The sequence below is a fragment of the Protobothrops mucrosquamatus genome, unplaced genomic scaffold, assembly GCF_001527695.2.
Source record: "Protobothrops mucrosquamatus isolate PMUCROS unplaced genomic scaffold, P.Mucros_1.0 scaffold2064, whole genome shotgun sequence".
NCBI classification, from domain to species: Eukaryota; Metazoa; Chordata; class Lepidosauria; order Squamata; family Viperidae; genus Protobothrops; species Protobothrops mucrosquamatus.
Window position 1 is genome coordinate 364,132 of NW_015388169.1, and position 12,007 is coordinate 376,138.

At 41.2% G+C, this 12,007-nt stretch overlaps 1 protein-coding gene across 1 annotated transcript in view; it reads right to left on the reverse strand.

Annotated features, from left to right (window-relative positions):
* B4GALNT1 (beta-1,4-N-acetyl-galactosaminyltransferase 1) overlaps positions 1-11,575 on the reverse strand; it is a 24,911-nt gene extending 13,336 nt beyond the window's left edge. The window contains exons 1-5 of the mRNA XM_015823983.1: positions 11,361-11,575; positions 10,279-10,452; positions 3,608-3,714; positions 3,426-3,463; positions 2,336-2,516 (exon numbers count right to left, since the gene is read on the reverse strand). Of these exons, the coding sequence (XP_015679469.1) occupies positions 2,336-2,516; positions 3,426-3,463; positions 3,608-3,714; positions 10,279-10,452; positions 11,361-11,575 (715 nt within the window). The remainder of the gene's footprint in view (positions 1-2,335; positions 2,517-3,425; positions 3,464-3,607; positions 3,715-10,278; positions 10,453-11,360) is intronic.
* Between the last annotated feature and the right edge of the window lie 432 nt (positions 11,576-12,007).

Here is a 12,007-nt window from a genome sequence, read left to right on the forward strand (position 1 = left end):
CTCTCAACACCCAAGTTCCACAGGTGATTCAGGTAGCAATTCATGGGGACGGGGGCACACAGACACCCCCACACACACTCCAGCCTGGGAGTCCCACCGGAGGTATACTAACTATCCATACCTCACAAACAATACTCCAGACACGGAGAATAACTGGGAGCATACTCACAACTCACAACATGCAAGAGAGCAGGCAAAACAGAGGGGAAACACGTCCTTTGCTGAAATGGCTCATAGAAGGATGTCCCCACGTATAAGGGCTAACAGGGAGGCATCCCTAGACCCTAACACTACAGGAAGGAGCCTGGAAAACCACACTCCGTCAGGAAACACGGGGATGAGTTCAGAGGGGTTGGAAAACTCCATAGGTGGTAGGTCAACCAGGTATAGTGATCAACAGAGTTCTGACTTCTCAAGCCTAAGAGACAGGCAGGAAAGTCAAACTGAAGTCACAAGACAACCACAGGACAATTCACCTAGTGTGGGAAGCCACGGGGAAAACACTACAAGTTCCCCAGGTCCGAGAAGGTCGCTCAGGGTCAAAGGCCCTCCCAAATACCTTGCAGATTACGTAAGGTGAGCATGTTAACTGCAATTACTGAACTAGAGGTTTTGACTGGTTGACTTTATGTAAACGATGTTGGGGCTACTGGGTCTCTGTATGACGGAACAGTTCCACATCTTATACACACTGTGTAACTTAACTCATCAGTTAACTATATAACCATCACTATGATGGCATCCATGTGGGCGCCGTATTATTTCATCTAGGGGGGAGGGGTGTTGTGTCCTGAGCCTGCAAAAGCAGGCTCGGGACGTTGCAAGAGTCCTGGGCATTTGCAAAAGCTGCCCGGGACCAGACTGAGTGGCGCCGGCCTTGCGCGCATACGCACGGCGGGAAAAGACCGCCTTGTGATTGGTTGAATTGGGGTAGTGAAACTTTGGGGATTTTCAGGACAGCAAAAGAGGATTCATCCACTGCCTTTTCTATTACTGAAACATTTCTCAGAAGGAAAAGCCAATCGATTCTGCAGGCCTGAATCAAATAGGTAAGATCACAATAGGAACTGCCCAAACTGCAAACTCTAGCAATTACCTCCACATTAGGAACTGGCCATAGGAAGCAAAAGAGATTTCCCAAGGGTTTTTAATTTTTTTTTTTAATTTTTAAGATCATTTGGGAAGGCATGATGGCTCAGTGGTTAAAGACGCTGAGCTTGTCAGCTGGAGAGCTAACAGCCCGGGGTTCAAGACCTGAGCTCCGTGCAATAGGGTGAGCTCCTATTCTTACCCAAGCTCCTGCTAACCTAGCAATTTGAAAGCCTGCAGATGCAAGTAGATAAATAGGTACCACTTCGATGGGACGGTAACAGCTTTCCATGCCCCTCAGTGTATAGTCATGCTGACCACATGACCACGGAAATGTCTGCAGACAACGCTGGCTCCCCTGACTAAGAAACAGAGATAAGCACTGCCCCCTAGAATCAGACACGACTGGACAGGGGAAACCTATAGCTTTACCTAGATTATTTTTATTTTACCTTTATTATTTTTATAAATAACTCTAAGTGACAAACGCACACACACTACTCCTTCCTCTTATTTTCCCCACAACAACAACCCTGTGAAGTGGGTTGGGCTCAGAGCGAGTAGCCCAAAGCACGAAGCTGGCTTTCATGTCTAAGGCGAGACTAGAACTCACGGTCTCCTGGTTTCTAGCTTGAGCAAAATGTCAACTGTACAATGAACCAGTTTTGCTTTTGATCGAGCTGATACTTTTAACTAATAAACATGTTCTTTGAGGAATTTCCAAGCCTCGGAGTTCTGCTTTATATGTCTCTGTCTGTTGGAACCATGACAGAAAGATTATTCATCAGCAGAGCAAGATTTGAATTCTGGCTGCCTGATAGCTCACATTTTTGGTTTCATACTAGAACTAGTGGTATCCATCAGGAAACTTAAAACAACATCTAGGGAGAAAGCCATGGCAAACAATACTATTGCCTAGTATTAATATGACAGTAGTCATTTTTTTTTGCCCAGAAAACAACATGGATCTGTCCATCTAGGGAAGTTTGCTTCGAGGAGGATTCTACCTTTACCACAATAGTCCCATATTATGTATATTAAGGTGGGGGCTCCTCCAGTGAAGGACTGACAATGGATATACCTGAGGGGGGAACTGGCCTGCCTCAAAAGTGTTTGTTTCTCTCCCCACCTCCAGCAACTTCCTTTTCAATTTGCCCTCCTTTCTCACAGTGATGTTTACAGTTCCCCTCCAGTGGTTTGCCCCACTACTGATATTTGCAGTGGTAATGATTGCCCCCATACCCACCTATATCTGCTGTATTAGGATGGAAGAGGGTGTTAGTGTAGGTGACAAACTGCATTTGCCGGTTTAGATTGTCCAGCTGGGATCCGGACAGGGAGAGGTGCATTTGTCCCTCCCCTTCCACTTTGACGCCTTCTACCTCCGCAGCCACATCAAAAGTACCCATTTTTGCTGTCAGGTTGACCTGCCATAAGGACAAATAACCAGGGGAAAAAAAAAGAATGTAAGGGTCATGTGGAGAAGGGCTGTTAAAAAAAATGTTATCATTACTCCTAAAGAAAAAGGACACCTTTCATCCTGATTCATCAAAATTAGGCAATCAGCTTTTCCTGGCCTGTCCCCTTTCAGATGGGAGTCTATACACATATTGGAATGCTCTATTCCTTTTATCCCTCTGCACCAAAAAAACCCCCTACACTCCTTTGTGTAATTTTAGTTCACAAGCAACATGCACATTTTTCAATGCCCTCTTTTTCTAGACATCGGGGCTACTCCTCTTATGTCAACCCTACACTTCAGAAATCCATCCAAGTTATGCTGGCATCTAAGCAGAGCGTCCCAGCACTACGTAGTGCCATGACAATGGAAACACAACAAGTGAAATTATTAATCATTGACAGCCCTTTTGATGGCTTCCAAAATTTATTTCCAAGAAAATTATGTTTCCTTCCAAAACAAGCTTGCCAGACCTGTTTTAAAGGAGGAAACATTCAAAGAGCAAGCCAAAAGGTAGCCCACATAAAGGATCCTCAATTCTTGCTACAGTTCATGAATGCCAGCAACAATTAATAAAGCGGCCTCAGGGTGAGAGACCCACACCCTAACCCTGCCCTCCAACTGCTGGGCATCAAGCACCACTGAGCTGTGGTGGCGCAGTGGCTAGAATGCAGTATTGCAGGCTAATTCTGCCCACTGCCAGGAGTTCATTCCTGACCGGCTCAAGGTTGACTTAGCCTTCCATCCTTCTGAGGTCAATAAAATGAGGACCCGGATTGTTGGAGGGAGTAGGCTGGTTCTGTAAACCACTTAGAGAGGACTGTAAGGCACTATGAATGGTGTATAAGTCTAAGTGCTATTGCTATTGCTATCTTACCCGATATACTGTTCTTTCAGCTGCCTGCAAGCTCAAGCCTGTGGGGAAAGAAACACACGAAAGTGAAAAGTTTTTGCCACTCCATGTGCCATTACATTCATCACACACTCTGACACTGTGATAGACAGACCCTCTCTTCTCTCTTTGCTTCTTTTGACATGCACATAAAATAAAAGGCTTGCCTGGAATAAGAGTGGTCTGGAGGGGGCGAACTTTTACACCTTGAACTGGATATTCTAGTGGTGAGTTGGCTTGGACAATGATCAGCTGATCAAGTGGAGACCGAGACCTGATGGAGATAAAGGCAGGCAGTTTAGAGTGCCAACATCTGGCTTTCATTGATAAGCAAAAATACTTCCGAGGAATGACAGTTACACATGCCAAGCATTTTCTCGCCGTGGTTACTTTAAAACATAGTTGCTTAATACTTTCCTCTGCTGTTCTGGTCCTCAGTGGCTAATATTTAAGCCTGTTCACACGGAGGGAAATCCATTATTTGCATTATTTTCATGGCAGTAAATTTAGAACTTCAGGCCTCCTGGAATAAGTCTAGCAGGTTGCTTATTCAAAACTAAGCCTCATGCTGCTCACTGGGATTTGCATTTCCTATTACTGGGAAGATCAAACAATACATTCATTCATTGTAATTAATATTTTATAGTTTTTTTGGGAACTTGTACTTCACGTACCTGAAATACAGGTTAATCCAGAAATGCTTCTGACTTCCCATGACAGGAAGGCACAATTAATTATAATCATTTTTAAAAAGTACATGGTGCTCAGGGAAACTAACAACCAATCAATCTTCTGTCTTATCAAATGATACTGTTTCCCAGTAAGTTGGAATGGTTGTTTGTAACCTTGGATGTTTATCATTTGGAACGGCTTAATTATTGATTTAACTTTATTTGCTGCCCAGAGTCACTGCTCTGAGCTGGGCACCCATATAGATCCTATAAATGAATGAATGAATGAATGAATGAATGAATATTTTGTATATATTTCCCATGGTTTCTCATCATACAGTTTCCTTTCCATCTTTCCTAATGTAGTTAGTTTAACTGAAATATGTCAACAAGACTGCAGAATGGCACATAACAATTTTTAGCCCTATAACTGCATTCTTTATTATAAAGACAGTCCTTTATTTCAAATTTTTTTGATTTTTCAAAAATTCACTTTTGCCCTTAGTTTGGTCATTTAACTTTTATCATACAAATTGTACCATTTAGTGTAATCTCTCACTTTCATATGAAAAATATGGAAACTGAATTGCCTTTCTAAAATAAATTTATATATAATCAGGTAGTCCCGAAAGTGCTTTTTCAAGAGGCAACTGGACTTTCTCGTTTTTCTTTGAAGACGTTTCGCTTCTCATCCAAGAAGCTGAAGAAGCTTCAAAGCCAAAGAAGCTTCTTGGATGAGAAGCGAAACATCTTCAAAGAAAAACAAGAAAGTCCAGTTGCCTCTTGAAAAAGCACCTTTGGGATAACTATGACTTGGATGAGTCCATAGACCAGTGGTGGCGAACCTATGGCACGGGTGCCAGAGGCGGCACTCAGAGCCCTCTCTGTGGGCACGCGCACCATCGCCCCAGTCCTAGGCCTTCAGCTGGGATTTATAAAACCTTTTCTTTTTAGGCCTCCACCGCCGTGTGCAAAAAAAAAAAAGTTTCAATCAGTCAATTTCAACTTCTCGCGGGGAAAAAAAGATCTTGCAAAGTTGGAATTGATTGATTGAACTTTTTAGTCCCACCCTGTCTGCCGTTACCACCGCAGCCACGCCCACCCAATGGGCCACACACCCCGGCACTCGACGATGCATAAGTGGGTTTTGGGTTGCGGTTTGGGCACTCATTCTCTAAAAGGTTCACCATCACTGCCATAGACATATATAATCAGGTAATTGAGCCCAAAATTTCCATTGCTAAACAAGACAGTTGTTAAGTGAGTTTTGCCTCATTTTACAACCTTTCTTGCCTCAGTTGTTAAGTGAATCATTGTAGTTGTTAAGTTAGTAACACAGTTATTTAGTGAATCTCGCTTTCCCATTGACTTTGCTTGTAAAAGGTGATCACATGATCCCGGGCCACCGCAACCCTCATAGACAATGCCAGTTGCCAAGCGACTGAATTTTAATCACATGACCACGAGGATGCTGCAATGGTTATAAATGTGAAAAACTATCATGTCAATTTTTTTCAGTGCCGTTGTAACTTTGAACGGTCACTAAACAAGTGGTCATAAGTCAAACACTACCTGTACCATTTGATTTTAGATATTTTCATTAGCATATGAGAGTCAGTTCAGTGTAATGGTTATGGCAACAGGCTAGAAGGTGAGTTCTAGTTCTGCCTTAGGCATAAAACCATCTGGGTGACTGACGTTAGGCTGGTCACTTTCTTTCAAATCTAAGGAGGCAATGACAACTCACTTCTGAAAAACTTTGCCAAGAGAACTAAAGGCACTGATCCAGAAAGTCTCTGAGAACTAGACATGATTGAACAGATTAAAAAAAAAAATAGAATATATGTTTTTGTAAAGTTTGCCTTGGTTTTGCTCTTAAATTTTTCTTTGTAAAGCAAAGTGGACATTTTTTTTTTTATCCTTACTTTTCAGATTTGTCCCTTTTTCACATTTCTCCCTTACTTTTTCTCAGAACATTTGGTCATTGTACCTAGGTTTTATGAGGGAAAAAAGTGAACGTGTTATACTCTTCCCACTGCAAAACAGCACAGGCTAAATCTCAGTCTGATTTGGCTTTCTGCAAATATTTCACCCATTATTTAAAGCACTGATACCATCAGTGACTAATGGAAGATAAAGAATCCAGCTAAGTCCAGCAAAACAAGTACATGCTTAGAGCAGGAATGGGAGGGAGGCAACACAGAATTTTTTCCATCTATATCTCATGCCATTAACTCTTTCACTGCCACACACTAAAATTAAACATTTTAATTTTCAGCACTTGCTGAGTGTTAATGTCTTGTTAAGCAATGGAAGGCCAATGGGAGATTTTTAATGTTACTGATTTTAAAAGAGTTTTGGGCACACAAAAGAAGAGAACGGGGAAGAGAAATAAACACTTTCACTTAATGTCAACTTTCAGGGCATAAGAAAGTTTTTGTCTACATGTTCAGTCACCAAAAGGAAAAGTCAGAGGCTCCGGAGCTTAATAATGTAAGTTCTTCCTGAAGAAGTCTCAGCTCTGGCATTTCCAATCCAAATGGTCTATAGCAGGTGACAGGAGAGAATGATTTTCAACAATTAAGTAACTTAGAACACAAAACATAGAATAATAGAGTTGGAAGGGACCTTGGAGGACCCTATACTATTTCAGACAAATGGTTGTCCAGTCTCTTTTTGAAAGCCTCAAGTGATGGAACACCCACCACTTCTGAAGGCCAGCCGTTCCATTGGTTGATTGCTCTCACCGTTAGGAATTTTCTCCTTAGTTCTAGGCCGCTTCTCTCCTTGATTAGTTTCCATCCATTGTTTCTTGTCCTGCCTTCAGGTGTTTTGGAGAATAGTTTGAACCCCTCATCTTTGTAGGTGCCCCTCAAATATTGAACACTGCTATCATGTCTCCCCTAGCCCTTCTTTTCATTAGATTAGACATACCTAATTCCTATAATCATTCTTAGTATGTTTTAGCCTCCAGCCCCCTAATCATTCTTGTTGCTTTTCTCTGCGCTCTTTCCAGAGTCTCAACATCTTTTTTGTATTGTGGTGACCAAAACTGGATGCAGTATTCCAAGTGTGGTCTTACTAAGGCTTTGTAAAGCGGCACTAGACTTTCACGTGACGTTGATCTATCCCTCTATTAATGCAGCCCAGGATTGTATTGGCTTTTTTGGCTGCTGCCGCAAACTCTTGGCTCTTATTTAAGTGATTGTCTACTAGGACTCCAAGATCCCTCTCACAGTTACTGGCATTAAGCCATGTTTCACTTAGTCTGTACCTATACAGTTGGTTTTTCTTGCCTAAGTGTAAACCTTACTTTTTATCTTCATTAAATTTCATTTTGTTAGATGGGGCACAGCATACAAGTCTGTCTTTTTGGATCTTAAGCTTGTCTTCTGGGGTGATGGTTATTCCTGCCACTTTAATTTCATCTTCAAATTTGATGAATTTCCCCTTCTATTCCCTCGTCTAGATCATTTATGAAGATATTGAAGAGTATTGGGCCTAAAACAGAACCTTGGGGTATCCCACTGCTTATTTCCCTCCGTGTAGATGTCCTTTAAGGACTACACATCGAGTACAATTTGTCAGCCAGTTACAAACTCATCTGGTGCTGTGTTATCTATCCCATGTTTTTCTAGCTTCTAAGAAGTATGTTCCAAAAATAGATTTGCTCACATTTGCTCGCAGTTTCCAGATAATTTCATAGATATGTTATTTGCCTTTAGAGGCAGTTCTAAAAAGAGCAAGGGAATTACATGGTAGTGTAGTGTCATCTTCTCCAGATGATATCTTTCAGATCCACTGAACATATCTTTCCCTATCATCCCTGAATATAATCAGAGTTCTATTACAATCCACACTGAACACACCAAGCAAAGGCTGTTCTTAAAGATGTTTGATGTGAATTTTTCAATGATCAACTTCTGAAAATCAGGCTTATCTTTTGTTCTGTCAGATACTTTTACAACTAGTAGACTTTCTACCCTCCACCTTTTACTATGTCTGGAAGGACTCATACATTTAAAACTGACTGAGAATATTTTATTTGCTTTAGCTCGTGCACAGTAAGCTGCTTATTCTGTTGTTGTAATTCATGTACAAGGGTGCTTAAACATTTCTGGACTCTTTTGAATTTTCAGTGTTTCTGCATATGTATTACCTAACACATGATTTGTTCTCCATACAAGTCTTAAAACTAGATAAAGAGAATCTAATTAAACACAAGTTGAGTGTTTGTATTATGGTTAATCGCACTGCCTAGAAACTAGACTAGAAGCTAGAAGACCACATGTTTTTAAAATAAAATCACTGGGACTTGTGCCAATCCCTCGCTCTCAGCCCTAGGAAATTAGGCAAGGCCAAACCACTTCTGTAATTTTGCTAAGAAAACTGCAGGGACTTGTCCAGGAAGTAACTAAGAGTCATGACTTATTTGAAAGCACAAAAATAAATAATGTTGTATGTCAGTTCAATATCCATAAGGATGAAAGGTTGTCCAGAGATATTTCTAATCCATGGGTCAATTAATCCTGCCACACAAGCTTTTAAATCAGGAGTGTCCAACCTTGGCAACTTTAAGATTTGTGGACTTCAACTCTCAGAATTCCTCAACCAAAATGGGGAATTCTGGGAATTGAAGTCTACAACTCTTAAAAAGTGCCAGGATTGGACACCCCTGATTTAAATGCTCAAGGACAGCACTGAGTGCTACTGGAAAACTACTTCAAGTAAAATAATGGATTATTTTAGCCTAAAAACAGAAGTGGTATCTTAACAGCAGTTCACTAAAGCTTTCTTCAAGTTGAGTTCAATTCCCAGTGTCCTCGGGGAAATATTTATATTATTTTCTTGATAACCATATAGGGAAGTCATTTGCCATTAATTACATTCAGAATGTTATTGATTTCTTTTTTAAAAACTTCTTGGTTTACCCTTTATCAATTGCTAAACAATAACTCTCAACAGCCAATATAGTCAATGGTGAGAGATATTGTTAGAATTTAGCAATAAATGTCTGGAAGATTATTAAATTCCCCACAAATTTAATTTGCTCTGTCTTTTTTCATTGGTTCAAAGACTCTTTCATTATATCAGAAAGCCTGCAAGTTGAGAGGGGATCTGACTGGGGGTGAGAGGCAATCACGTTTGTAAATCATGCAATGGGTGTGGAAAGGGATGGATCTGTTTGTCCTTTGTTTGGTGGCATGGGGAACTGGCATCTATCAAACGAACCTTGATTCTATGAACTGCTGAAAGCTGCTGGCTGGGTGGAATGACTATGCCTGTCTCACTGTTTTCAACCAAAAATAAGCCATACTGCGGAAAACAATTAATGAAAATTTCACAGCATGAACACCATGTTTACATGCCATGCTGATCCCAGCTGAAAAGGTGCTACCCTTAACCCTTGGGTCAACTGTCACCAAAAAAATGCCATCAAAAATGCCACCAATGCAAATTATGAATACCACTTATTTTCAGGACATGCTGCCAAGAATTCTTTAAGAAGCTTTTTGGCTTCCAATATGGGAGAAATGCAAACTCTTGATCAGGACCAGTTTCCTTAACAAATGCTTCCTCGTATATAATTTACAAGCCATCATCCATCATAGGTTTCTAATGGCTAGAAAAAAAAAAAGAACAAGCAAGATGGCTTTTATAGTTTTAGTGCTCTCATCATGGAAAAACCCTGTGAAGGAAGTCTGCCAAGCTGATTTGCATAAGTTTGTATGAAAACTTTAGTGAGGAATGTCTTGATCTTACTTAGCAATATTCTTTTCTGCTCGAGCTATAAAACAACCTATGCATAATTACTCTCTAAAACTGGACTGAATACATTCAGGCTAAAGAGGTTTGGCATTGGAAAGGAAAACCTTGAATCCTATAGATTTTACGATCTTCTCTTTTCCTGTTTGAAACAATGCAGAAACATAATATAAAATCCAAGCTGTTCATATTTTATATAAGATTATGTCAGGCATATTTCTGCATGTGCTTGTTGCCTCCTATATATCATTAAGGTACCCTACATTCTGTTCATTGGTCATGTTGCTCATTAGTGGCCACTTGTCTCATAGAAGCCTTAATGGCCAAAATCAGCTTCTTGAGATGTCTCATCCAATGCTCGATGCAATCCAAGATTATGCCCAGCTCTGGCCATTACTCACCTTTGTTGATAACCATGGTATTCCTGTTCCCGTTTGCTGTTGATGTCCACCAGCTCAGAAGGCTCAAAGCTATTGGTAAATTCCGCAGAGTACTCCTGACCAAAGAGCGCTTTCTGAAAGGGCAGGTTCAAACTTGCTTGTACTTCACATTTACAGGAATTTTTAGGAAGAAGCCTGCCAAAGGGATGGAGATACAACACTCAACACTGCAGAAGAATGTTCTGGTTGCTTTAGGTCACAATCAGGCAATGTAAAGATGCCCATCTTGCACAGCAAGACACTTCAGCAAATGAGCAACCATTTATTTTTAAGAATGTTTAAGAAAAATATTTACTTTTCACAACAGATAGGCTGGACACTAACTATGGACAAAGTGCCCTTGAAAATGCACAAAGGCATGCTTAGTATCTGAAGAGCCAGGTAGAAGGGAGGAGGGTTACCTGCAGATTCATTCATACTATGTGCAGCTGTAGCCCTTCACTAAAGGGCAACCCAGGGGAAGATGACAACCCTTCTAGTCATTCAACTTTGGAATACTATGCTCTCTGTTGCATGAGTTGCTTGTTTCACATCTCCAGTGACTGATTTGAAGGCCATCATTCTTCTTGCAATATATATTTATTGGCCCAGATTCAGCCACTCAAGCCATGTCCTGGTTGAAACAAGCACCAAGAATGCAAGATTTTCTCCAACCCTTGCCAACTTAAGAGGACAATTTTAAAATAGAAGGTCAACTGGCTGTATGATTTGCTGATGTGTAACATGTAAGCTGTTTATCAAGTCTCTGGACCCTAAATCCAGCCTAAATATGCAGAAGTGCCAGGTCTCTTTGATGATCAGATTCTCAATTCTCAGGGAAGGGGGCAGGAAGGGAAGGAATAACACCTGGGGTATTGTAGGCAGGAGAAGGAAGAAAAGAGGACTCCTTGGCAGAACACTTTTGCAAATTTAAAAAAGGAAGGAAAACACACAATTACAAAAATAAAATGCTGCAAAATACAAAAAAGGGGGAAGTACAATGTGAAATCGATAGTGCCTTTAGGAAATAGGAATCGTGGGGGGTGTAAAGAAATCTGCCTTACTGCAGAATCTCCTCTTTGATCCGGAAAGCAATGTGCATATATTTCTTGTCGGGCACCAGCAGGTGATCGGGCAACAAAAGCCGGGGCAGCTGATCAGGCCGATGTCGCATGTCCACCGTACTGTAATGCTTTGGCGACCACACGTGAAGATACAGGAAAGCCAGGGATGCTATCAGCACCATCAGTGCACACACGGATTTTTGGACAGGACGCATCCTGGAGCACAGTGAGAGGGAGACAGAGAGAGAGAAGATAGGGAAATGAAAAAGGAAAAGAAATCTTGTATTAGGGCATGAAATGAGCTTGGGGTACCAATCCATCAGAAGACATTGAATCCCTTAATCACCCTTTCCATCAGAACCAAGGGAGAGAAAGGAAGGATGCATTGCATAGCTATGCCAGTGCCCTGCTGAGAACCCAACTTGCCATCCGTGCAAAGCAGCCATTAATAATAATAATGATGATAAAGTTGGAAGGGACCTCGGAGGTCATCTAGTCCAACCTCCTGCTCAGGCAGGAAACCCTATACCATTTCGGACAAATGGCTGTCCAGTTTCTTCTTAAAAACTTCCAGTGTTGGCGCATTCACCGCTTCTGGAGGCAGGTTGTTCCACTGGTTAATTGTTCTAACTGTCAGGAAGTTTCTC